This window comes from Caretta caretta, chromosome 1 (genome assembly GCF_965140235.1).
Source record: "Caretta caretta isolate rCarCar2 chromosome 1, rCarCar1.hap1, whole genome shotgun sequence".
NCBI classification, from domain to species: Eukaryota; Metazoa; Chordata; order Testudines; family Cheloniidae; genus Caretta; species Caretta caretta.
In genome coordinates, this window is record NC_134206.1 from 94,392,241 (window position 1) to 94,420,053 (window position 27,813).

Consider the following 27,813-nt stretch of genomic DNA (forward strand, 5'->3'; position numbering starts at 1 on the left):
AATACCTTTAAATATCTGGACGTAAGAAACTTTCATAAGCACCAGTGAGGTTACTCTTTCAGCTGTGTGAGATACTATCATTAATATAAGTGAGTTGTTCAGCTTTTTCATTATTTATTGTTACTGATTATTGAATGCTGGCGTAATGCAGTAGAAACATTTTCTAGAATATGTCTGTTTTCAGTTTTTATATCTATAAAATTTTTCCATCATTTTGAAATAAATTTGTTTCTAAAGTAATCAGTTCATGTGGTATTTTTTTTTTATTCTGTTTGTCTATGGTACAGTTAGGCAGTTGAGGATATATTTATTTTTTTAAAGGAATTTTTGAAGCCCAGAGTTTTTTTTCTAGTATGGCTACACATTTTCCATTAAAATATTTAATTTCTTGAAATATTGTATCTACCCTTCCTTCAGTCCTTCCTCTGAAAAATTAAAACACCAGGTCAGAAACTTTTAGCTGGGGTTCCAGGCATTACATTTTGAAATATTCTCTATAATAAATATTAACTATCATCCAGATCTGTCTAGTTGTGGGAATTAGTGGATGTTTTCCTAACTATTTGTTCTTCCCTTTCCACCCAAAGTATAATATGCTGAGGCTCTGTTGCTAGATCAGCAAGTAGGCATGGATGTAGGCACTATTCCTTTACCCTCTTTCAGAAATAAACATAGCAGATATTTATTCATATATTTGCCACTGGATCTAAATGTAAAACATTTTTCCATTTTCTGTATTTGGATCCAAATCCTTATTTTTCCAGACATCTGGTTACTCAAAAATACAACTCGGTGCAGTTGAAGGCTTTTTCTGTGTCAGTGACAATGTTGATTCTTGCCTTTTAGACTGGGCTAAGTAAGTACAATTTACATAAGTCTTAGGTTTCTTTTTGATACACATTGGGGTGATAACCTGTCTGATCCTGATGTATTAATATTTAATCACATATTCTTATCTGATTTCTAATTCTCTAGCAAATGTTATGCTCCTTTTAATTTGGAAATCAGTCCATAAACCTCGAATCATGAGTGAGAGGAATAGTAGCTTGCAGCAGGTGTCAGCTCTCTATCTTATATTGCAGGCAAGGAACCCCCACCACAAACTTTTGCTTAAAATAGGGACCAGCTTCTCTTTTGAATATTTTATTACTTGTCACGGTAGTGTTTTGTGAGGAGTGGGGAAATTTGGATGTGTCCTAGATATGGAAGTTGGATCCTGAGAAGTGGGGCTTCCTGTCCCCTTCCTTTCCTTCCCTCTTCTTTTATGAAATTGATTGTTTATAGGAACCATATTTCTAAAATAATTCACATATATTAGTCTTTCAGTAATACATTGGTGCACACAAGGTACAGGACTATGAGTCTAATTAATATCTTGTCTAGGGTGTGACCCTTAGTTTGGAGCATCTCCTATTTAATACATATATATATTGCCATGATTTGTACCTCAGTGACTAATAGGAATAATGTAATATAATGGTGAACTAATAGCCTCTTCAATACAAAAGTTATAACATAGTGCCAAATATTACTAAAAGAAAATGTGGGTTCATATTATTATTTATTATATTTGTATTGCTGTAGCATCTAGTTGCCCTAGTCAAGGACCCCATTGTGCTAGGCACCGTACAAACATAGAACAAGCAAGCAAATACAAAAAAAAAGATGGTCTTTACCCCAAGAAGTTTACAATCTAACTGTAAGTCAAGAGACAACAGATGGATAAAGATAGATGGTCGAGGACAATGAGACAATATTGGTCAGCATGATAGGCAGTTGTCTCAGCATATGTATTTATATCTGTTTGTCAGAGACAGATATGTAAGTTTCTTGGTATTAATAGAATTTATTATCTGAACTAGATGTAATTAAACTTACATTTTGCATGATAGCAATGCAAGTCTCCATCCTAGTAACTGTTCAGAATGTGATATAGTAACTGCACTGAACATGCTACATTGATCCAATCATAAAGGAATCACTAAGCTTTTACACATTTTTACTTGATGTACATAAAGGAAAAATAAGATTAAGTTGCTGTCTCCAGCATTCAGCAGGTTCCTTAATTACTTTAACTATCTGTATAACACTGAAACTCCCAGATGTGAAGGTCTCTCGGGAAAACTGCAGTTAATTAAATACATATTGGCGAGTCCTGGCTTCTTGAGGACACTCTGGTATCTCATTCCTTCTTTGTGTCTCACCATTTGTATTTATAGTGGAAGCAGCTAACAACCTTGTTTGCTGAATTGGGTACATGAAATATGGATAGTAGGTTTGACCAGTCCCATACTCATCGAAACTCTGGCCAACCTTTCCAATATGGCCATGGGGTCTGGCCCTCATTCTTAATAAAATCAGAGTTAAAATCAAAGTTAAACTAAGAGGTAGGTTACTGTACTATTGTAAACTGGTGGCATTATTTATTTATTTTTCCCCATATGCCTTTTATTGTCTTTAGGTAAACAAGATATGTGGTCATCCTGTGAGAAAGCTGACACTCTCCCCCAGTTATTCTGATCAGAACAAAGATAATCAAGGGATGAAGATGTCTGCAAGAGACCATGAAGAAACACTGGCCAACAGAAGAAAGTAAGACATTAGTTTTACAGCCAGAAAGAAAGAAGAAAGTAAGCCATTAATTTTACAACAGAATAGATTGTATTCAATATAACGAAATGCATTAGTAGAGAATAAGAGATTGAAAAGAATGCAGCTTTACATTTCAATGGTACTACATGCTCTATTACATTTGTAAAATGTAGTCATTTTATAAGACCTAGATTTTTGTTTACTGAAATAATGGATGAATGGGCAGGGACATTTACTGTGGTTTAAAGCATTTAGAAGATTTGACAGTGCTTCTAAAACATCAGCTATATCTGGGTGGGTATTAATGTGTGTGTGTGAGAGAGAGAGAGAGAGATTGAGAGAGAGAGAGCCTGCATAATATAGTTTAATTGGCATAGCAATGTGGATTACCAAATGTGTCAAAACGATTGTCCCTTTTAAAGTCCCTATTTAGCCTGTTTGTATGATGAGGCTAGTGCTGAACTGATCAGAAATAGGAGAGGGAATGGGTTTGTTCTCACATACTCTCCTTTCTAGTGCACTAAATGCAATAACTGAGAACCTACGGCTAAATCCAGAAGTCCTTACTCAGGCTAAAGTCCTATTTATGACTATGGGGCTTATGTGTATGTAACCCTAAGTTAAAATAAAGTAGAGACTTCAGGATTTGACCCTTAATTATGACTGGTGCAGAATGATTACTCCTCTTCCTCCTGCAAAGAGTAGCGGTAGTATTGTAGACAAAGCCCTGGCTGGGATGATTTAATTGGGGATCGGTCCTGCTTTGAGCAGGGGGTTGGACTAGATGACCTCCTGAGGTCCCTTCCAACCCTATATTCTATGATTCTATGATTCTATTGCAGTAGCACCTAGAGGCCACAGACAGGCTATCAAAGTATCATAGGAGGAGCCCCATTGTGCGTGGTTTTACACAAACACACACAAAAAAACCCCACAGCTCCTGCCCTAAAGAGCCTACAGTCTGTAAATGTAGCAGTAGGTAGGTGGACAACCCCTACTACTGGCTGTGTTGTCTTGTGGGTTCATAAGGAGGAGACAGCATCTGGAGTCTAAGGAGTAAAGCTTTATTAGAACTAAATGGTTACATAAGACGAAGAAGAGCCATATGGTCCTAGCTGCTTCCAACAAGTTCTCACAAGCATGTGCTCTGTTCTTAAATACTCTTAACACTGGCATGCATGCAGTGATGTTCCCCTCTGGTGTTATCTGGACCGGTGATCTGCTAGGTCACTCCAATCCTTGACTCTGGGAACCAGCCTTACCCTGCTCTGCTGTAGAACCCCCACTCCCGGGCTGTTCATGCACAGTTCTGGCAAGTAAGCTGCTCCCAGCTACTTGCAGCCAAATGACACTAGCCAATATCACTTTAACGTGCCTTGTGTGGTCGCAGCGCAGCACTGGGAGAGAGCTCTCCCAGCGATCTAAAAAAACCACCTCCACGAGGGGCACAGCTACCAGCGCTGGGATTGCAGCTACCAGCACTGGTGCACTGTCTACACTGACACTTTATAGCGCTGAAACTTGCTGCACTCAGGGGGGGTGTTTTTTCACACCCCAGAGCCAGAAAGTTGCAGCACAGTAAATTGCCAATGTAGACAAGCCCAAGGCCTAACAGATTCTTTTGTTGATGCCTAGGCCAGCATCCTTTGTTCCTGTGAGGCTGGGCTGGGTTTGTCCCATATTTGCCCCAATGAGTTGTGAACTGCCTCTCTGTTCTTGGAGAGTTTTTTGCCTGGGCTTGCTTTAAGCCATGAGGATAACTATATACATGAAATTATAATGTATAACATTACTGTAACAATTACTATAACAACCATGCTCAGTGCATCATGAGCCTTCCAGAGACATCAACATGACAAACTTTGCATTGGATACCACACAATCATTTTATAAAGATTAACATGGGGGTGTAGGGTGTTCCCCAGAGGTACAGAGGGTCACACACACACACACACACACACACACACACACGGAAAATATCCAGATTTTTTATTTCTTTTAGGAAGTGTCTGCTGAAATCATAGGTGAATCTTTTACTTTGGCATCTTTTCCCTTTTCCCTCAGTTTGCCCTGAGAAAGGAAGTGGGAGCCAGTAGGAGACGTTATTTCCATTTCTGGTTCCTGGAGAAGAGAAGACACCTACAGGCTTAGCTGGCAGGCCAAGCTGCTGCCAGCCTCAAAGTGTTCTGGGTAGTGATGAGAGAAAGCAGAGCTTGAGAAGAAGGCCTTGCTGGTATTTGTATTTTGTGTGAGGAGAAAGAGATGCAGAGCAACTGGCTGCTTCAGGTAGTATAGGATCCCCTCTATTGCTTTTTGCAGGACATTGATTAGGTTGCTGCTTGCAATCTGCTCTTTCTCATTTTGCATCTTAGGCAAGGCACACAATTCCTGGCTGTTTCCCCTAACAGTGACCCTAAGGGATACTACCGTATATTCCCTAGAATGTCATTTAAGCATGGGCCAGTGAATTGAGTGAGAGTTACTGGTTCTCACAACAATGTCTGTATTATTGTATTGATAGAGAAGTAGGAAATGTAATTAAATTCTGATGCATTTCTCAACTCAAGCTAATTTTGTTGAGAACCTGTGCATCCTTTCAAGTGCTGAGATACCACAATGACAGGCACAGTTTAAGAACCTGAACTGAATAGAATAAAATAGGACTGTGGTAACTTTTCTTATAAGAGCCACCACTGTTACTTGACATAAGTCCACTATTTATTACCTGTTTTTTTTTAAAGCATTATTAACATGTCAGGATTTTCTCTTTGTGTGTGAACAGTCACCTAGTTTCTAACTGTAATTAGATGGGAAACTCTCAAACATTTCATTGTGTGCACCACAACTTAACAGAGATTGTCTTGCGGACCACCTTACTTCCCATCCGCTACCACGTGAACTACCTCCTATCATAGTCATGAGAATATAATGTTCCCATGGCAATAACAGCAGTTGCTTACATGGAAATGTTATATCAGTAAAGTATATTTAAAAAACTGTTTTGCAGTTGCTCCCATCTCTGCAGGGAACTCCTGTTTCCTATCCTCCTGTGTACTTATGGCTACTTGTAGAGCAGCTGAGACAGTTCATTTTCATTGTCTTCAGCTGCTTTTTGCAGACTTTGGCTGAGGGCTAGTGTTATGGCTAGTATTGGATCAATGTCCTAGGTATCATTAATAACAGGTATTTTAAAATCTTTACTAGTGTTGTAGTTTCCTAACAGTGCTTTTGATACCGAATAATCCCGAGGTAAATAAAGCATAATTTACTAACCATAAAACTGAATATTAACATATTTTCTAAACAATTCGCTTTATATCTTTACCACTAAACATGTATAGCAGCTACATGTTACAGAGTGGTAAGGGACGAAAACAGTCAAAAATGAACATTTCCACAGCTTTTTCAAATAAACAGATAAGAAAGGTCTGTAGCTTCTGCTAACTATGATTACACATTTGTGCTGAGCTGCCTATAATGATGTCTTGTCTAGAAAAAGATGATTCAAAAACTGACATTTAAACCCTATGCTCTTCTGCCTGTTTTGGTGAGACATCTAGAGAAGTTGAAATCCATTATTATTTCTGTATTAAGTGATGCTTTGCCTCAGGACATATTTACTAATACACTGAAAAATTGTCCTTTCTCAACAACTTGTCAAAAATACACTAAAAGCTGTGTACATTTCCATTTCTGTATTGTGCATGGATTGATTGTGGTGCATTTGCTATTATGACAATTATGTCAGTGAAGCCAGACACTCACTGTGCTCTGGAATGAACTCACATAGAAGAATGATAAAGACAAAAACACCACATCACTCGGGGGCGAACACTTTTGACAGAATGAAAAGTATCTGACCTCTCAGTCCTCGTCCTCAAAGGAATCCTGCACAACGCCTTCAAAAGATGAGTCAGGGATCTTATGCCAGGTCTACACTTCAGAATTAGTCAACATAACTTAAGTTGACTTATCATAAACTGCTGTAATTAAATCGCTTGTGCATGTTCACACAATGCTCCTTGTGTCAGCAAAGTGCTTCCACAGTTGGTGCTCTCACACCAACAGAGAGAGCTGTGCATCATAGGTAGCTATCCCAGTGTACAAATTGCCATCTTCTGCTGCTAGCAGTTCTGTGAATGTGTCGCAGTACATCATGGGGGCGGGCTCACCATCCCATGATGCAATTTTTTCTGTCCCATTATTCTTTGGGATTCCAACTACGTTTTGTGCGGTTTTTCAGCTGCCCCTGTAAACTTTGTGCCTGTCATCTCTGCCTGAAAACATGGATCCTGTGCTGCTCTCCAGTCTTGTGATGAGCCTTATGAACACAACGTGGCTGATCCTGCAATATTTGATGAGCTGTGAATCTGTTCAGGAATCCATGGTCCCTACCCTGCTGTGTGTCATGGAAAGAACATTTTAGATTGATGTTGGCATTCACAAAGCAGCTGCACATGGTGGACTGTCGCTGTTGGGCTCAGGGTTTCCAGAGCAGCCCTTCTGTTGCTTACTTCTGGATTCCCCAAATGTTAACCTATATTGTCTCTTTCTGCAAGGTGAAAGGAGGGGGCCCGCCCTAGTGAAATTGCCAAGATTTACCAGAGATTTCTCTATGCCTTTCAAGAAACCTTTTAGAACAGACTAGATCTGTTCTCCCTTGGGAGAAAATGGATACAGCCCTTTGCTCAAAAGATTCACACCAAGGCAGTTATTTTCCAAAACGAAGTGTTTTCTTTATTTAGTGTAATTAATCTTCCCTAGTACAGTTAATCTAAACCTGAATTAAAACATAAACATAAATCCCTTAGCACAGGTATACAAGTTAAAGTACCGAAGACTGTAATGTCATACAGTTGAAAAGGCTCAAGTGATTATGTTCTGCACATGTTGATCAGTCATATGTAGGACACAGACAGCAATCTTAATAAACTCTAAGCTTTATACATAGTAAGTAACATGAACATACTCACCACAGACACTCATCTTTATTATCCCAAGCATACACATTCATTAACCATATTTCTATTCTATGACTAGCATGCTTATTCTCTATAGTCTTCCTCCATCTGCTATGTCTTAAGGATCCCTTTCTGCTCTGTCCCAGCATCCCGTGGCTATTGCCGTCACTCTGTGGATGCCTCTGCTGCAGGTTCTGATTTCTTTGCTCTTTTAGGTTTCTTCTGATCTCTTCTGGGTCTTCTTCTCCTGCTCCTATCTTGACTAATTTTTGCCTGCCTGCTCTCTGCCTTATATATAGTTTTTGGCCTGTTCTGATTGGCTTATTTTTCAATCCTAGTATTAGCATATCTATCCTCCAATCACCTTCAGACCACCTCCGATTGGTCCATACTTATAGACCAATCATTCCTGCTGAATCTATGGTGACCTTCACATGTTTTTGGACTGAGTATGCCTGACTAACCCTTCCCAATGGAAAAGTGTGTGGCAATAGCTATGTGGAAGTTGGCAACTCCAGACTGCTACCAGTCAGTTGCAAATCAATTTGGAGTTGGGAAGTCTGCCATGAGCACTTACTGGAGCTCCCCTTCCGTGCTTCAGGCACACCAGAGCTGGACTGCTTGAAGTAGAGTCAAAAAGAGGTCCTGGCTTCTCATGCCACCGGATGTCCCTCTCGCCTATCCCCCATCCTTCTCCAACTCAACCTCCTCATCCACCATTTCATTCATGGGGTTGTCTCTGGGGCTACTGGAGACAGCGGCCAGTGAAGTATCCATGGGGCTTTTGGCTGTGGAGGTGCCACTCCTTGTAAAAGTGGCATGTTTTCAGTGCCACACCAGAGTGAGAGTTGGCCTCCCTTATTTTCTGGTATACCTGCCTCAGCTCCTTGATCTTAGCACAGCACTGCTGCATGTCTCTTTTGTGCCCCTTCTCCTCCATGCCAAAAGCAATTTGCTTGTAGGTTTAATGGTCCTACAGCTGGATCAGAGCTGTGATTGCACAGACTCTTCTCCCCACAGACCCAATGGATCCAGCAGCTTCAGAGTACTCCAGGTGGGAGCTCATTTGCTGTGGGAAGCTGCCATGGTCAGCTGGGAAGATTCTATGTGGCTTCTCCACACGGAGCAAAAAGGAAGTAGAATTTCAAAAATTCCTGCGGCTTTAAAGGAGGAGTGCATGCCTCTGTAGCTGGCTGCAGGGCTGTGGAGTTGAAACTGCTGACTAGAGTGGTTATGATGGTCCTTGTGATACACCTAGAGGCTGCCTAGGACAACATAAGTAAGTGCCGTGTCTACACTGACACTGTGTTGCTCTAACTTCGTCGCAAAAAGCTCTGTGCCGCTGGTCAAGGTGGTTTTATGATCTCAGCATCGCAGGGGAGTTAAATTGGTGGGAGGAACATTGCAGTGTGTACACCTCCATTGTTTTGTTGACAAAACTGTGTTGTGTAGGCAAGACCTAAAATTAATAACTTCGCTAGACACTAAAAATTATGGTCTTAATAAATGATTTCAGAGTAGCAACTGTGTTAATCTGTATTCGCAAAAAAGAAAAGGAGTACTTATGGCACCTTAGAGACTAACAAATTTATTTGAGCATAAGCTTTCATGAGCTACAGCTCACTTCATTGGATGCATTCAGTGGAAAATACAGTGGGGAGATTTATATACATAGAGAACATGAAACAATGAGTGTTACCATACACACTGTAACAAGAGAGTGATCACTTAAGGTGATCTATTACCAATGGGGAAGCAGGGGGAAACCTTTTGTAGTGATAATCAAGGTGGGCCATTTCCAACAGTTGACAAGAATATCTGAGGAACAGTGGAGCATGGAGGGGGGGAATAAACATGGGGAAATAGTTTTACTTTGTGTAATGACCCATCCACTCCCAGTCTCTATTCAAGCCTAAGTTAATTGTATCCAGTTTGCAAATTAATTCCAATTCAGATGTCTCTCATTGGAGTCTGTTTTTGAAGTTTTTTTGTTGAAGAATTGCAACTTTTAGGTCTGTAATCGAGTGACCAGAGAGATTGAAGTGTTCTCCAACTGGTTTTTGAATGTTATAATTCTTGACATCTGATTTGTGTCCATTTATTCTTTTACGTAGAGACTATCCAGTTTGACCAATGTACATGGCAGAGGGGCATTGCTGGCACATGATGGCATATATCACATTGGTAGATGTGCAGATGAATGAGCCTCTGATAGTGTGGCTGATGTGATTAGGCCCTATGATGTTGTCCCCTGAAGAGATATGTGGACACAGTTGGCAACGGGTTTTGTTGCAAGGATAGGTTCCTGGATTAGTGGTTCTGTTGTGTGGTGTGTGGTTGCTGGTGAGTATTTGCTTCAGGTTGGGGGGCTGTCTGTAAGCAAGGACCGGCCTGTCTCCCAAGATCTGTGAGAGTGATGGGTAGTCCTTCAGGATAGGTTGTAGATCCTTGATGATGCGTTGGAGAGGTTTTAGTTGGGGGCTGAATGTGATGGCTAGTGGCGTTCTGTTATTTTTTTTGTTGGGCCTGTCCTGTAGTAGGTGACTTCTGGGTACTCTTCTGGCTCTGTCAATCTGTTTCTTCACTTCAGCAGGTGGGTATTGTAGTTGTAAGAATGCTTGATAGAGAGCTTCTAGGTGTTTGTCTCTGTCTGTGGGGTTGGAGCAAATGCTGTTGTATCGTAGAGTTTGGCTGTAGACAATGGATTGTGTGGTGTGGTGATTTCAACAATTTCCATCCCACCATCAACCTCAGCCTGGACCAGTCCACACAAGAGATCCACTTCCTGGACGCTATGGTGCTAATAAGCGATGGTCACATAAACACCACCCTATACCGAAAACCTACTGACCGCTATTCCTACCTACATGCCTCCAGCTTTCATCCAGACCGCACCACACAATAAGATATTATCCCGTCCACCCTGTATCACTAGATAAAAATGTTGCTTTTTAAATGACTGACTATATATAAACACTTTCATTTGTTTAATTTCAAATGGATAACACTTAATAGAACTTATTCTTCGTACTCTTTTTAAGCATCATGTTGTCCAAGCATACAACATTTGTAGCATAATTTTGTCGGTCTCCAACCACCATGCAGAAGTTAACAGGGTGATGATTGTTGGTTTGCAGGACAGTGAGTATTGCACTGATGACTTTCTGCATATCTGTAGGTCATAGATAATCCTACATATTGTGAAATGTTGAATCATAATAAATACATATTTATATTTTCACAGCAGGTATAGGTCTTCCATTGAGAGATTTTCATTACACTAGCAAATAGTTTATAAAAATGAATATCATAGTCCAGTTACCAATTAAGTCCAGTAATTTAATAGGTATTTATTGTTTTATTTCAGTACAGAATCTGTCCCCAGTTCTAGACACCTTGACAATTATTTAAAATGAATACATAAAATAATACTCCAACAGCATAACGTGCCACAAAAATTGAAATAAATTATCCAAACAGTAATTTAAACAGCCAAAAAATACCACCTCTACCCTAAACCTGTCTTACCCAAAACTTCATCTGCCCCATGAACCACAACCAATAGATAGTCTTTGTATAATAGTTTGAAGTCAGTAAAGAGGTACTGGATATTCAGCACTTCTGAAAATCAGGCCACTTATGTAGGTGGCTACGTATTGGAGTTAGGAGCTTACCTTTAGACATACATTTTTGGAAATATTAGCTTATTGGTACACATGTAGTGTTGCCTCCCATAGCAGTCATCTGTGATTTGGTTTGACTTTCAATGATTGAGTAGTATTTCTTTCAAAGCAACTAATGTATCTGAAAAGGATATTGTTGAATTGATTAATAAATGAGAGCCAATAGAGTGACAAAAAGTGGCACATTCTTTGATTTCTTGTAACAATGTGGCAGTTTGATTGCTCATTTTTATTAATTGATTATGTTAATTATTTTACCTGTGTTTGTTTGTTTTGGTAGAGAATTTATGAACAGTCTACGGCTGTACAAGACATTCTATGGAGGTCTGGCTGATCAGCTGTGTATCAGTGAGTTAGCAGCTGCTGATGGACTAGCATGTTGGAATGGTGAAGATGTTGTAAAAAGGTACTTTTTCATTCTGTGATCTATAAGAGAACTTTTATATATTTTTCAGAGTTATGTTTTTCTCCAAAATTCTTTCCTGATGGAGTAACATTAAATATTATTCTCTCCCCTGCCCTCCCACGCGCTGTTCCTCAGACGTTCTTGTTAACTGCTGGAAATGGCCCACCTTGATTATCACTACAAAAGGTTCCCCCACCCCACCCCACCACCGCTCTCCTGCTGGTAATAGCTCACCTTACCTGATCACTCTCGTTACAGTGTGTATGATAACACCCATTGTTTCATGTTCTCTGTGTATATAAATCTCCCCACTGTATTTTCCACTGAATGCATCCGATGAAGTGACCTGTAACTCACAAAAGCTTATACTCAAATAAATTTGTTAGTCTCTAAGGTGCCACAAGTCCTCCTTTTATTTTTATTAAATATTTGTACTTTGGTTAAGAACCATTGCTTCAGGAAAATCTTCCCCTTTATCAAGCTTAAAATCTGTCCACATCTGTTTTGAGAAAATACGAGGCTTAGTGGTCCTCCAACATTTTTAGCTCCCCATTTCTGAAGCTCACCTGGCTGGTACTTGTGTTGGCTATTGAGAAAAGGTAGGTTTAACATTTGCAAAATTAAGTCAGAGGCAGGGGAACAGGATTTTTGTTTGAGAATGTGAAAGTTCAAAGCTGGTATGTTTAAATGTTCCCTTTAGTATTAACAGCATGGCAACAAACTTCAGCCATTCCCTTTAGTATTAACAGCATGGCAACAAACTTCATTTAAAACTTTATCTGATTGTAAGGAATAAAATAATCCTTAATGAATGTGGTTTCTCATGAGAATGCTAAAAGTTAAGATACTAAGATAAACTGTTTTAAAGGTCAAACAAATAAATTATTGAACAGTGGATTGGGAGCAGTTATTCACTAGCAATGTTACAGAACTGATCTTAGCAAACTACCAAGCTCCTGGAAGTAAACTTTAGAACCAATATATTTCACAGTTCACAAAACAAAAGCATTTTGGATGACAAGAAGGTTTTCAGGAAGCTATAGTTAATTACTTGTGCTCTATTCTTTCAGTTCCCAAAACAGGCATAATTTTGAACAGAAATTATTGGGGGGACTTTGGGGCTGTAGCACTAGCTAATTCATTATAACTATTGTTTGTCAGTATCTTCTGTTTTTAATACCAAGCTGAGCTAGTACAAAGCGGAGTGACATTATCTTTTTATCTCTATATCCAAAGTCTATATGTGATGTCTTGTTCAGGTCACCCAGAACGGTGTTACCACTCTTCTTCAGCAAGAGTGAGCTTTGCTGCTGCTAAACTGCGTGTCAGCATCCTGACACATGTGCATGTCTGTCTTGCCAGCAAAGTGCTCAGGACTTTGACAGTCCCAACCTTGACTTGCAGGTAACAGTCAGTGAGCTCCAATTCCTGTGTTCCCCAGATACGTCTTTCTACAGTGTCCAGGCCTCTCACTGGATGCTCACAGACATTGTTAAGTTCTCTGCCTCCAAAGAGATGGAGGACTCACCAGCCTGTTAGCTCAGCTGAGGACATTACCCTTCAGTTTAATAACAGAGCACTGAGAAGGTTTTGTAATAAAACAAGCATAAGTTTATTAACAAAGGACAAATATTTAAGTAGTAATAAGTAAGAACAAAAGACACATATGTTTATCAGTAAAACAACACAAAACACACTTTCTAGTGACTAAAACTTAACTTCAGCAAGTTACAGGCTTTGTCTAAGCAGGTTTCTCATCTATAATCAGTTCCAGCTACTCTTCATTTTCAGGGCAAAAGGGTCCACTTTTTATGAGCTCAAAGGGCTCCCCACCTTTGTCCCTTGGTGATGGATGCCAAAATGGCTTTCTCTTTCTGCTTATATTTCCCAAAGTCTATTGTCTCTGTTTCAAGAGTCAGGAAGGCTTCTTGGGAGTGTGCAGGCACCATCCCCTGCTGTGAGTGTTAAGTGGTCTTCCCCCATATTTGTTTAGCTTGGTGGCTTCATTTACCTTACATGTAGATATACTTTTCATTGTCTTCTGAGGTATTACCTGGTTCCGTTTACATTGGGCACACAGAAAAACAGGTGAAACAACATTCCTTTGACTAAAACAGACTGGACTCCCTGCTTGCAAAACACCTTTGCATTACATCTATAATCCTTTGTAGAGCACCTGTATGAACATCATGCAACAGTAGTAATGACAAGTGTGTTATAAGTGTGCATATAATAATAATAATAATGTTATAATGGACATGACACCTTTTAGATTTAGATTATGATAACAGTGTGTTGGTGCAGTGCGTGTGTCAGGCCTGATGTGAGTTATGGTATGTCCTCTGCAAGTTTTCATTGAGGGGCTCTCCCGCCCCCAAGTCACGTTATAAGACAGTAGGAAGTCAGAGAGATCATTGATAATGTGGGGTGTACTCTACAGTACTTGTATCTTTAAATATGTTGCAGAGGAGCATTAGGGGGAAGTCTAGAAGGTGAAGGTTGTCAACCTTACTTAATGGACAAATGGGGTTGGTAGTGGATCCCAGGCCTTCCTATTCCACTAGGCTCTGGCCCAGGGCCTTGTCAGGGTTACCAAATATCCAGTACCCAAAGGTGCCTTAAAGCTGCCTGCCTGGGCAACTTCCTACCACCCACTCTCTTGTCAAAATCTTGCAGTCTGTTGCAAAGTAGTGAAAGAAAAGGTACCAACTGAACCTTCAGCCCCCCTGGGCTTGGCAGGCTCTTCCTCTCCAGGAGAAGGTTTCTGCATTGCCCTTCCTCAGGAGTGATCAGGGTTGGCTCTTTCTCTGCCTTGTCTGATTCCCTCTTAAGCTCTGCCTACAGCTGGAGCATGGTGTACAGGTGCAGCTGGAGGGTGTCACTTGGGCACAGAGTTGCTCCTTAATCCCTTCAGTTCTAGTGCTGGGTTTATACATCCTGTCACACACCCCTTTCTAGAAAACACACTCATGCTTAAGTTTACTTGCATGACTAGTCTCACTCCTCCGATGAAGTGCGCTGTAGCTTATGCTCAAATAAATTGGTTAGTCTCTAAGGTGCCACAAGTACTCCTTTTCTTTTTGCGAATACAGACTAACACGGCTGTTACTCTGAAATGGGACTACTGTGCTTGCAGGATTGAAGCGTCAGAGCTCATTGAAGTCAATTGGAGTTTTTCTCCCAAATCTTCACAAAAATCATCTTTGCTAGAATATAAATATTTGCCTTCTCCGTCTCAGGTTCCATCCCGACCCTGCCTCCTGTGTCTTTTGTCCTCCTCTTGCTCTTCAAAGGAAGTAGAAACGATTCAATCAAATTTATGAATGCGGATGTGAAATGAGAAATGTTATACTACTTAAAGATTTACCAGTGGCTGAATTTTGATGTCATTACTTTATACTGCTTATTGTTTTACCCTTAGTATTACTCACACATCCCCCCCCAAATGTAATCAAGTATTATAATACACATTTACTGTTACTCTTTAAAATGAAATATGAATAGATCCTTTAGTTTTTACACTGGATAAAACTCCCAATTAACTCCTGACTCAGAACCAGACCTGCTCCTGCCTTTCTCTGACTCTTGGCAACCCGGCTCCAACCTCAGCTCTGATTCCTGACTCCAAGTCTGTCTAGCATTCGGACTCTGACCACTAGGCCTGACTTCCATTCTGACCTGGTCTGCTGACAGCATGTGTGTACACACATGCACACTTATCCACTGAAGTCAGTGGAGATGAACACTGTGGTTCAGGATGGAATCTGGCCTGGAGCTGTGGAGCAGCTAAGCTGGAGCAACGCTTGGAGAGATGAGCACAGGGAGGCAGAGAGTCTATGGGTGCATGCATTGAGCAGCCAGAAAGCTGCTGCTGATGGGGTTAAGACTGGCCTGTTGCCTTCCTCAACCTGATCCTATTATTTTTTTACAGTTTGGGACAAAAAATTTTTTAAGTACATCAGAAGCAGGAAGCCTGACAAACAATCAATGGGGCCACTGGACGATCAAGGTGCTAAAGGAGCACTCAAGGAAGTTAATGCCATTGCAGAGAAGCTAAATAATTTTTTGCATTGGTTTTCACTGCCGAGGATGTGAGAAAGATTCCCACACCTTACATATTCCTCTTAGGTGACAAATCTGAGGAACTGTCCCATATTGAGGTGTCAATAGTGGAGGTTTTGGAAAAAGGCTGAAGGAACTCAAATATGAAATTGCAGAACTACTAACCATGGCGTGTAACCTATCACTTAAATCAGCTTCTGAACCAGTTGTCTGGAGGATAGCTAGTGTAACACAATTTTTTTTAAAAGGCTACCAGGTGATCCTGACAAGTACAGGCTGGTAAGCCTAACATCAGTACCAGGCAAATTGGTTGAAACTATAGTAAAGAACAAAATTATCAGGCACACAGATGAACACAATTTGTAGGGGAAGAGTCAACATGGCTTTTGTGAAGGGAAATCATGTCCCATCAATCTATTAGAATACTTTTGAGGGGGTCAACAAACATGTGGACAAGGGTGAACCACTGGACTTGGACTTTCAGAAACCTTTGACAAAGTTCCTGAGCAGAGGCTCTTAAACAAAGTAAGCAGTCATGGGACAAAAGGCAAGGTCCTCTCATGGATTAGTCACTGGTTAAAAGATAAGAAGTTAAGGGTAGGAATAAATGGTCAATTTTCACAGTGGAGAGAGATGAATAGTGGGGTCCCCCAGGGATCTGTGTTGGGACCAGTGCTGCTTAACATATCCAGAAATAATCTGGAAGAAGGGGTAAACAGTGAGTTGGCAAAGTTTGCAGACAGTTAAGTCCAAAGCAGACCGGGAAGAGTTACAAAGGGATCTCACAAAACTTGGTGACTGGGCAACAAAATGGCAGCTGAAATTCATTGTTGATAAATGCAAAGTAATGCACATTGGAAAAGATAATCCCAATTACAAATAGAAAATAATGGGGTCTAAATAAGCTGTTACCACTCAAGAAAGAGATCTTAGAGTCACTGTGGATCATTCTCTGAAAACATCTGCTCAATCTGAAAACATCTGGCAGTCAAAAAAGCTAACAAAGTTAGGAACCATTAGAGAAGGGATAGATAATAGAGTAAATATCATAATTCCACTAAATAAATCCTTGGTATGCCCACACCTTGAGTACTGTATGCATTTCTGGCCATCCCATCTCAAAAAGATGTGTTTAAAATTGGAAAAGGTACAGAGAAGGGCAACAAAAATGACTAGGGGTATGAAACAGCTTCCATATGAGAAGACATTAAAAAGACCAGGACTTTTCATCTTGGAAAAGAGATGTCTAAGGGGGGATATGATAGAAGTCTATAATCTATACAATCATGAATGGTGTAGAGAAAGTGAATAAGAAATTGTTGTTATTTACACCTTCACATAACACAAGAAACAGGGGTCACCCAATTAAATTAATAGGCAGCAGGTTTAAAAAAAACATAAGGCAGTACTTCTTCACACAATGCCCAGTCTATCTATGGAACTTCCTTGCCAGGGGATAATGTGAAGGCCAAAAATATAACTGCATTCAAAAATGAATTAGATAAGCTCATGGAGGATAGGGCCATTAATGGCTATTAGTAAAAATGGTTAGGGATTTGACCTCATGGTCTGGGTGTCCCTAGGCCTTTGACTGGCAGATGTTGGGACTGGAAAAAAAGAAGATGGATCACTCAAAAATTGCCCTGTTCTGTTCATTCCCTCTGAAGTATCTGGCACTAGTCACTGTCGGAAGACAGGATACTAGGCTAGATGGACCATTGATCTGACCCAGTATGACCTTTCTTGTGTGTTTCTATAATATATAACAATTTGCTTGCTTCTAAAACTAAGAACCCAAAGCATGGTCAAGTAATTGTATCAAAAATGAAGAATGTTCCTTTTAAATCATAATGAAGGGAAGATAATAGGAATTCACCAGAGTGGTGGGGACTAGAAGAAAAAGAGGAAGAAAGATGACCAACAAAATGCTGGGATCTGTAGTCTTTTGCTTCTGCTCTGGTACACACTCAGGCCTGATGCCTTGTTTTTAGGTCTGTCAATCGATTCAAAAAATTAATCATGAGTTTAAAATAATTCATCATGTTTAATCACAGTTTTAAATCACACAGTTAAACAAGAATAGAATGCAAATTTAAATTTATTATAAATATTTTGGATGTTTTTCTACATTTTCAAATATATTGATTTAAATTACAATGCAGAATATAAAGTTTCAAGTGTTCACTTTATATTATTATTTTTATTACAAATATTTACTCTGTAAAAGATAAAAAAATAGTGCAATCTAGAACTTGAAGCATGAAGGGGCATATGAATGTTTAGCATATCTAGCATGTAAACATCTTGCAGCGCCAGTTACAACAGTGCCATGCCAACACCTGTTCTCACTTTCAGGAGACATTGTAAATAAGAAGCAGGCAGAATTATCTCTGGTAAGTGGAAACAAAAGAAGAAGGACTGAGTGGACTTGTAGGCTCTAAAGTTTTAAATTGTTTTGTTTTTGAGGGCAGTTATGTAACAAAAACAAATCTACATTTGTAAGTTGCACTTTCACGCTTAAGAGATTGCACTACAGTAGTTGTCTGAGGTGAACTGAAAAATACTATTTCTTTTGTTTATCTTTCTTGCAGTGCAAATATTTGTAATTGAAAATAAAAATATAAAGTGAGCACTGTACACTTTGTGTTCTGTGTTTTAATTTAAATCAATATATTTGAAACTGTAGAAAAAAATCCAAAAATATGTATAATAAATTTAAATTGGTATTCTGTTATTGTTTTATAGTGCAATTAAAACTGATGAATTGTGATTAATTTTTTTAATCGCGTTCATTTGTTTTGAGTTAGTCGCTTGAGTTAACTGCGATTAGTTGACAGCCCTACTCATTTTGTAAACTGTCTATTAGCCTTTGTTTTTTAATTAGATCCTTTATTTGTGGAGTGTTTCCCCCCTATACTCTACACCGCTGCAGAGACTGAAATGTGCCCCCGAATTTAGAATGTGTGTCCTGATAAACCAGGAGCTCTTGCTGTGGCATTTAGAGCTACTTGGCCATAAGTATATGGTACAAAGTATGCAAGACAGAAAATCTCTCACCTCCTTTGTATATAGTGAGGCAAGCAAAACTCATGTTTTTTTAACTCTGTTGCATAGTTCAAAATCAAACCCACCTAAAACAAATGATCATGCAGCACAGTAGATTATGCTATGTAGATGACTTGTGTATTCTTGCCAAGGTGAAATTCTCATAAAAGAAGTAGCATCCAATTGGATTCTATTTTGATATATAGGGAACTATTCAAGTAATGAATTTTCTATTACACTGTTGGATCATATTAAAGAAGTTCTGTATTAAAATCACAAATGAGTTTGATTCCCCAGAGTTTAAATTCCAGGGTATTACTAATTAAGAGGTCTCTTGGTTTTTGGTACTGTTTCTCTCCCTCTATGTGTGAAACTTGCAAGCTGCTAATTGTGTTAGTACATTCTAAGACAGAGTCTGTTCTCAAAGCAATTCACAGAGAGAGAGACTCAAAGCAATACTCTAACAACAGAAACAGCACGCAGAGACTCCCCGCCCTTTTGTTGTATTAACAATTGTAATTAAAATAGAGATAGAGGATGTATGTGGATGGATGCTTGGTGTGGATAATAACTGAATGATCAGGGAGGTGCCAGCCTAAGAATCCAGTGCCCATCGGCTGAAGAAGGCGTCAAGTGGAAATAACCAGAGGACCCCCAGAGGGCAGACTGGAATCCACCCAACAGCCTCAAGAATGGGAGAACCAAAGAACAAGATAACATCTTGGAGCCGTCAGGAATGTGCTATCTGCTGATTGATTCAGCAACAGCATGATGAAGCAATTCCCATAGACTGGCATAGGAAGAAATTCCTATAAAAATAGACTCTAAAAAGTGAGAACTTTGGGGGTCTGATTCTGCAAACCAACTTCCAGGAGCATCAGATGAGCATCTGACAAGGCCCTGCTCCCTCCTCATGTCCAGGCCACCTGGCCAGTGGCTTGGCATGAGCAACTCTAAGGCTGGTAACTATGATAACAACCTTGCAGAACCTGTGTGTGTGTGTGTGTGTGTGTGTGTGTGTGTGTGTTTGTATGAATGAATGTGTGAATAAATATGAGATTGAATGGAATGTTATAACTAGAACTAACTGCTTACTATGATTCTTTCTGTATTCACAATAAATGTGGTATTTTGCCTTTTTCCCTTTAATAAGATCCTGCTGGTTTTTATTTTATTGGTACAACAACACTACAATGAGACCTTTTGCACAGCTTGTTTCTGAAACATTAAATGTTTCTGAAAGACAAGCATTTACCATATCCAACTGCTGCTATAACAGTACTAAATGAATTATTTAAGCAATATCTTGGGGTATGGCAGTCCTTCTCAAGGGGTCTTTGTAGTTGGAGTATTCACAGCAGTCTTGTATAAATGTTCACAGTTTACCAGTCATGACAGGCAGCTTTTGAGCAGAAATGATTGCACAGAAGTTTAACAACTATAAGGCTTATACATGTTTGTAGGCACCTTAATACCCTTATGTTAGATATTCTGAAGATTTTCCTTTAATACAAATTGTGCATCAGATTCTGAGCTCCAGATTCTGATTGACTTCAGTGGAGTTACTCTGAATTTACACTAAGTTAGATTTACAATGGAGTTACAAAAAACTTCAAAAACAGACTCCAACGAGAGACTGCTGAATTGGAATTAATTTGCAAACTGGATACAATTAACTTAGTCTTGAATAAAGACTGGGAGTGGATGGGTCATTACACAAAGTAAAACTATTTCCCCATGTTTATTCCCCTCCCCGACCACTGTTCCTCAAACGTTCTTGTCAACTGCTGGAAATGGCCCACCTTGATTATCACTGCAAAAGGTCCCCCCCCACTCTCCTGCTGGTAATAGCTCACCTTAAGTGATCACTCTCGTTACAGTGTGTATGGTAACATCCATTGTTTCATGTTCTCTATGTATATAAATCTCCCCACTGTATTTTCCACTGAATGCATCCGATGAAGTGAGCTGTAGCTCACGAAAGCTTATGCTCAAATAAATTGGTTAGTCTCTAAGGTGCCACAAGTACTCCTTTTCTTTTTGCAAATACAGACTAACACGGCTGCTACTCTAAAACCTGCGGTATAACTGAGACCAGTATCTGGCCTGGCATGTTTTGTTCCTACATTTCCACTACAAACTACAGGGAGTAATTATCTTTTTATTATTGTCAAACAGCAGGAATTTTAAAAGAAAGATGGTTTAAGTCTTATATGAAAGCCATTTATTTATTTTCTACATGAACTCAGCTTGTGAAACTTTGCAGTATATTATTCATTTCATAAGGAACCCCTTTGCTTGTTATTGTACAATTCTACTGTTGGTAGAAATTATTCTGGAAAATATTATATATACAGTATAGTAGTACTCTGATTCACTACAAATGGTCTATATAACTTAAAAGTAGTTGATCAAAACAGATAATAGATAACGGTGAACCGCAGCCACTGGGAACTGTGGGCAGCCGGGCCCGTGGATGGTCAATGTAAACACTGTCTCGCAGCCCGCCAGCGGATTACCCTGATGGGCCGCAGGTTGCCCACCACTGATCCAGACCATCTCTGACAGGTGTTTGTCTAACCTGATCTTAAAAACCTCCAGTGATGGAGATTTAGTCAATTTGTTCCAGTGTTTAACTACCCTGACAGTTAGGAAGTTTTTCCTAATGTCCAATCTAAATCTCCCTTGCTGCAATTTAAGCCCATTGCCTCTTGTCCTATCCTCAGAGGTTAAGGAGATAAATTTTTCTCCCTCCTCCTCATAACAATTTTTTATGTACTTGAAAACTGTTATCATGTCCCCCCTCAGTTGTCTCTTTTCCAGACTAAACAAAAGCTATTTTTTCAATTTGTCCTCATAGGTCATGTTTTCTAAACCTTTAATTGTTTTTGTTACTCTCCAGTTTGTCTTTCCCCACTCATTGAGTAATGGGCCTACTCTGTCCTTATTTCCTCTTGTTTCTAATATATTTGTAGAATTTATTTATTCCCCTTTATATCTTTAGCTAGTTTAATCTTGTTTTGTGCCTTGGCCTTTCTAATTTTGTCCCTACTTGCTTGTGTTTTTCTTTGTTTTCACCTTTGTAATTTGACCTGATTTCCACTTTTTGTAGGACTTTTTTTTAAATTTCAGATCTTTGAAGATCTCCTGTTAAAGCCAAGGTGGTTTTTGTTGCCATGCTTGCTGTCTTTCCTGTTGTCAAGGTTTCTTCCCCACTCTGAACTCTAGGGTACAGATGTGGGGACCTGCATGAAAGACCCCCTAAGCTTATTCTTACCAGCTTAGGTTAAAACTTTCCCAAGGTGCAAAATTTGTCTCGTCCTTGAACCGTATGCTGCCTCCACCAAGCATGTTAAACAGAGAACAGGGAAAGAGACCACTTGGAGACATCTTCCCCCAAAATATCCCCCCAAGCCCTACACACCCTTTCCTGTGGAAGGCTTGATAAGAATCCTCACCAATTTGTACAGGTGAATACAGACCCAAACCCTTGGATCTTAAGAACAATGAAAAAATCAATCAGGTTCTTAACAGAAGAATTTTAATTAAAGAAAAGGTAAAATAATCACCTCTGTAAAATCAGAATGGTAAATACCTTACAGGGTAATCAGATTCAAAACATAGAGAATCCCTCTAGGCAAAACCTTAAAGTTACAGAAAACAGGAATAAACCTTAACACAGGGAAAATTCACATAAAACAAAAGATAAACTAATCCGCCTTGCCTGTCTTACCGATACTGGTTGCAATATTGGAGACTTGGATTAGGATGGGTTGGAGAAGATGGATTTCTGTCTGGCCTCTCTCAGTCCCCAGAGAGAACAAACACATAAGCAAAGAGCACAAACAAAAGCCTTTCCCCCACCCCAAGATTTGAAAGTATCTTTTCCCCTCATTGGCCATTTTGGGTCAGGTGCCTGCAGGGTTACCTTAGCTTCTTAACCCTTTACAGGTAAAAGGGTTTTGCCTCTGGCCAGGAGGGATTTTATAGCACTGTATACAGAAAGATGGTTACCCTTCCTTTTATATTTATGACACCCATGAAGTGGGATAGTTTGTTATTGTGCCCTTAATAATGTCTCCTTGAAAAACTGCTAACTCTCTTGAACTCTTTTTCCTTTTAGACTTGCTTACCATGGGATCTTACCTACCAAATCACTGAGTTTGCTAAAGTCTGCCTTCTTGAAATCCATTATCTTTATTTTGCTGTTTTTCTAGCTCCTGTTTAAAAGTACCACATTGTTTAAATTTCTTCAGTGTCATAGTTGATTTTAATAAGAGGTTTCTTATTTTTGTTAGTAGCTCAGATTCTTCCTTCTGAAGTTCCTTTAGAATTCTAGAATGACTGGTGAATTTATTGCAATTTTAATTATCAGTGTGTTCCAAAATCTCCTATTTTGACACTTCAGTCTCACTTCAGTGCCCAGTCTTTCTTGCCTATGCAAGGATACTCAAGAAAATTAATCTAAATTAACTGAAGTCTAAATTTAAAGCAGATTAGTTAACAAATTAAACCCCGGGCACAGCTCTCATTCAGAATTAAAGTGGCCTTAGTTCACTTTAGTTTAATTCAATGAATTAAGCAAAACCAAATTTAGCATCCTCTGGGTTTGTCTGTGCTACCGAGCTTATTCTGGCATACTTACACCGGAATAGCCCTGTAGTGCAGACTCAGCATTTGCCAACAGAAGTGGTTTATCTGTCAGTGTAGGAACATCACCTCTTGGAACAACATTAGTTATGTCAGGGGCAGCACTCTTTCATCAACACAGCTGCATCGACGCCAAGGGCTGTGTCAATATAGCTATGTCAGTTAGAGGTGTGATTTTCTTATGCCGATATAACTTTCAGGCGTAGACCAAGCCTCTATAATGACAACTGATGCAGAGGAATCTTATAGCTTCCTTTCAACACCCAGAGATATGTTTTCACAAATCTTGTTGTGAATTTTCTGATGAAATGTGTTTTCACTGGAAAATGCTGAATCCTCAAAACCAAAATGCTTAGCAGAAACATTTCACTTTTGACAATTTTTTGCCAAAATACAGGCAGGGTTCTGATGGGCAAGAAAAATCAGTGGCAGAGCAGAGGAAATTTTTCAAAGGTGTCTGTCTGAGGAGTCTGTTTTATTTTCAAAAGTGTGTCTGCACAAAGGGACTTAGGCATCAAAGTCCAACAGTTAGGTACCAGTGAGACCCTCAAAAACCCAGTTCAGCTGCTGCTTACCCCTGGAAGTGCCTAAGTTCCTTACATGCTGACATTTCCATTGGTGGACATGCACAAAACTGCATAAGTCCTGGTGCTGCCAAGTTGCTTGCCACCCTGCCTTACACTTAAACCCTGGGAAGATTCTCAAACTAGGCACTCTCCTGCCTGTCTCCTCAACAGGGCCCAAAACAGCAGGTGTTCTCAGAGCTGTTCTAGTGGGTTGGATCTCAAACAGCTGGGGGTGATCAGACTGAGAAGCTGTCTGGAATGTGCATATAACTGAAAATAACAAATAGTCCGGTGATTAGGACACTCATCTGAAATGTGTGCATCCATGTTTTTAATTCCCAGTCGTCCTGATTTGGAGCCAGGATTTGAATGCAAGTCTCCCATTGCCCAAATGGGTTCTTTAATCACCAGGCTATTGGGTGTTCTGTAGTGGGGTCAATATCTCCTCTTGTGGCCATTCCATTTTGTATGAAATAATTAAATATTCACTGGGCCAGAGAGAGCCTTATTCTATAGCCCGGAGATTAGGGCACTCCCTGTGATGTGGGAGTTTGAAGTTGAAGTCCCTGCTCCAGAATAGGAATTTGAAAACAATTCTTTCACATCCCATCTGAGCACTCTTAACTAGTGGGTCAAGGCACTTTCTGATTTTTCACAAGAAGCAGATGGCTTGGTTTAGCTCAAAGAGAGGGTTGGATTAAAAGATTCCAAGGCCAGAAGGGACTATTGTGATCATCTAGTCTGACATCCTATGTAACATGGGACACAGAACTTCCCCAAAATAATTCCAAGAGCATATCTTTTAGAAAAGCATCCAATCTTGATTTAAAAATTGCCTATGATGGAGAATCCACCACAACCATTGGTAAGTTGTTCCAAGGGATAATTACTCTCACTGTTAAAAATTTACACCTTATTTCCAGTCTGAATTTGTCTAGCTTCAACTTCCAGCCATTGAACTATATTATACATTTCTCTGCTAGACTGAAGAACACTATCAAATATTTGTTAATCATGTAAGTACCTACAGACTGTAATCAAGTCACCTCATAACCTTCTTTTTAAGCCAAATAGATAGACTTTAGGAGCTCAATCACTATAAGGCATGTTTTCTAATCCTTTAATCATTCTTGTGGCTCTTTTTGAACCCTCTTCAATTTATCAACATCCTTCTTGCATTGTAGACACCAGAGCTGTACACAGTATGCCAGAAGCAGTTGCACCAGTGCCAGCTACAGAAGGCAAAATAACCACTCTATCTCTATTTGAGATTCCTGTGTTTATGCATCCCAGGATTGCATTAGCCCTTTTGGCCACAGTGTTGCACTGGATGTTCAGATTATTATACACCAAGACCCCAAATCTTTTTCAGAGTCACTGCTTCCCAAGATAGTGTCCCATAGTGTAAGTATGGCTTACAACTTCTGGAAAAGTAATATGGCAAAAAGGATAATTTCCAATAAGTTCTTGGACTGTATTGGGGACAGATTTTTGTTTCAGAATGTGGAGGAAATAACCAGGAGATATGACAGTTCTCTGGATATCCAGGACTGTAAATCACCTTGTTTACCCACTGCCTCCAGTGAGAGGGAGGCTTGTTTATGTTTAGCTGAATCTCAGCTCCCTGACACCTCCAGCCTGTTATCCACCCAAACAATCTCTTCTGAGCTATGCCCGTCCTTACTTTGCCATGCAGGTTAACAATAGGTGAACCCAGACCTCGAACCCTGTCATAAATATAAAGGGAAGGGTAAACACCTTTAAAATCCCTCCTGGCCAGAGGAAAAACCCTTTCACCTGTAAAGGCTTAAGAAGCTAGAATAACCTCGCTGGCACCTGACCAAAATGACAATGAGGAGACAAGATACTTTCAAAAGCTGGAGGGAGAGAGAAACAAAGGGTCTGTCTGTGTGATGCTTTTGCCGGGGACAGAACTGTAATGGAGTCTTAGAATTTAGTAAGTAATCTAGCTAGATATGCGTTAGATTATGATTTCTTTAAATGGCTGAGAAAATAAGCTGTGCTGAACAGAATGGATATTCCTGTCTTTGTGGCTTTTTGTAACTGAAGGTTTTGCCTAGAGGGATTCTCTATGTTTTGAATCTAATTACCCTGTAAGGTATTTACCATCCTGATTTTACAGAGGTGATTCTTTTTACTGTTTCTTCTATTAAAATTCTTCTTGTAAGAAACTGAATGCTTTTTCATTGTTCTTAAGATCCAAGGGTTTGGGTCTGTGTTCACCTATGCAAATTGGTGAGGATTTTTATCAAACCTTCCCCAGGAAGGGGGGTGCAAGGTTTTGGTGAGGATTTTGGGGGGAAAGATGTTTTCAAACAATGCTTTCTCAAAAATAAACCCGGTTAGACGTTTGGTGGTGGCAGTGGAAGTCCAAGGGCAAAAGGTAAAATAGTTTGTACCTTGGGGAAGTGTTAACCTAAGCTGGTAAAAGTAAGGTTAGGAGGTTTTCATGCAGGTCCCCACATCTGTACCCTAGAGATCAGAGTGGGGAAGGAACCTTGACAAACCCCTTTGAAGCATTCCCTGTAGTGTCAAGCCCCTTATCCACTGAACGCTCTCAGAAATACCAGATCTACTACCCCCAAGGGTACAGTGCACACACTGATCCTGAATGATTCAACTTAGGATCAGCTCCTTGTATAACACCACAGAAGTGAGCTATATTTATAGTGACAATAAGAAAATGTATTATCAAAAGTTTGAGTTTGAAGAGATAGTGAGTAAGGATAATGGAAACAAAAGAGTTAGATACAAAACTTAAATCATAACACAATTTCTAGAGACTCAATTAACTTAACTTCTGTCTAAAGACGTCTAACTCACCCCAAATATCCTTTGCAGCATTTCAACCAAGGTTGGTTGTGGTACCAATTTCATAAAAGTAATCATGCTGTCCCATTACTACCTAGGTGCAGGATAAAGGATTGTCTCCCTGCCTTCTATTTACATCCTCAGAGTTCACTGTCTGTCCTTTAGGACATAAACACCCCCTCCCAACAATACGTGTTTTTCCTGTGTCCCTGCTTCCTCCCTGTTGATTTCACATGCTGACTTTGTATGTAGTTGCGCAGCCATTACATTGGCTTACAATGCTTAATTTACCCACTGACAGATAGACAAGTGAATAAACATCTCTTGTCTGATAGAAAACCAGTTCATCAACTCTGCCTTGATACGGACTTTAAGTACAATTTCAGCATACATACATAACTCTTGACATAATATCTGTAAATACATTTCACAATGATATTAATGACCAGCATGATCCTGACTTTCATTTAAGATCTCGGATGGCATTCTTTGGTGAACTGGAATGTACTGATCAGAATATTCTTGTTAACCCCCTTTGCCAATTGGCATTTAGGGATTCATGAGTCACAGGTGTCATGTTCTGGGTGCAGAACCTAAGTAACCCTAAGTGCCTCAAAAGGCTCTTCTGCTGTTGTTCTCTTGGGTGGATGCCCCCAGCCAGCATACAAACCTGCACTGAGTGTCTGTGGGTTAAACAGCTCTGACTCAGCAATTCTGGTTCCAGCAGCCTGCTTGTTACACCACAACCACACTACAGTTACACATCTCAAGATGACCCCAACACACTCTCAGTCCCAGATTTTTTCAAAACTGTGTGCTCTGCCATGTCCAGCCCTCTCCTATGCCATTCAGAGAGATATTAAGGTTTGTTTGCTCCTCTAAAGAGACAAAAGCACACTACAGATCATTAGCCAGTTAGGCTAAATGCACCCGTTCCTTCAAACACAACCCTGAGTTGGTTCTCTGAAAAAATAAAACAAGTTTATTAATAAAAGGACATATGCTAGTGATACCAA

The 27,813-nt window shown here is 39.8% G+C and overlaps 1 protein-coding gene across 3 annotated transcripts in view; it reads left to right on the forward strand.

The window, feature by feature from the left end:
- GPC5 (glypican 5) overlaps positions 1-27,813 on the forward strand; it is a 1,139,255-nt gene that overhangs the window by 214,428 nt on the left and 897,014 nt on the right. For all 3 annotated transcript variants that reach the window (XM_075129298.1, XM_048853218.2, XM_075129300.1), the window contains exons 4-5: positions 2,462-2,592; positions 11,517-11,642. In XM_075129298.1, the coding sequence (XP_074985399.1) occupies positions 2,462-2,592; positions 11,517-11,642 (257 nt within the window). The remainder of the gene's footprint in view (positions 1-2,461; positions 2,593-11,516; positions 11,643-27,813) is intronic.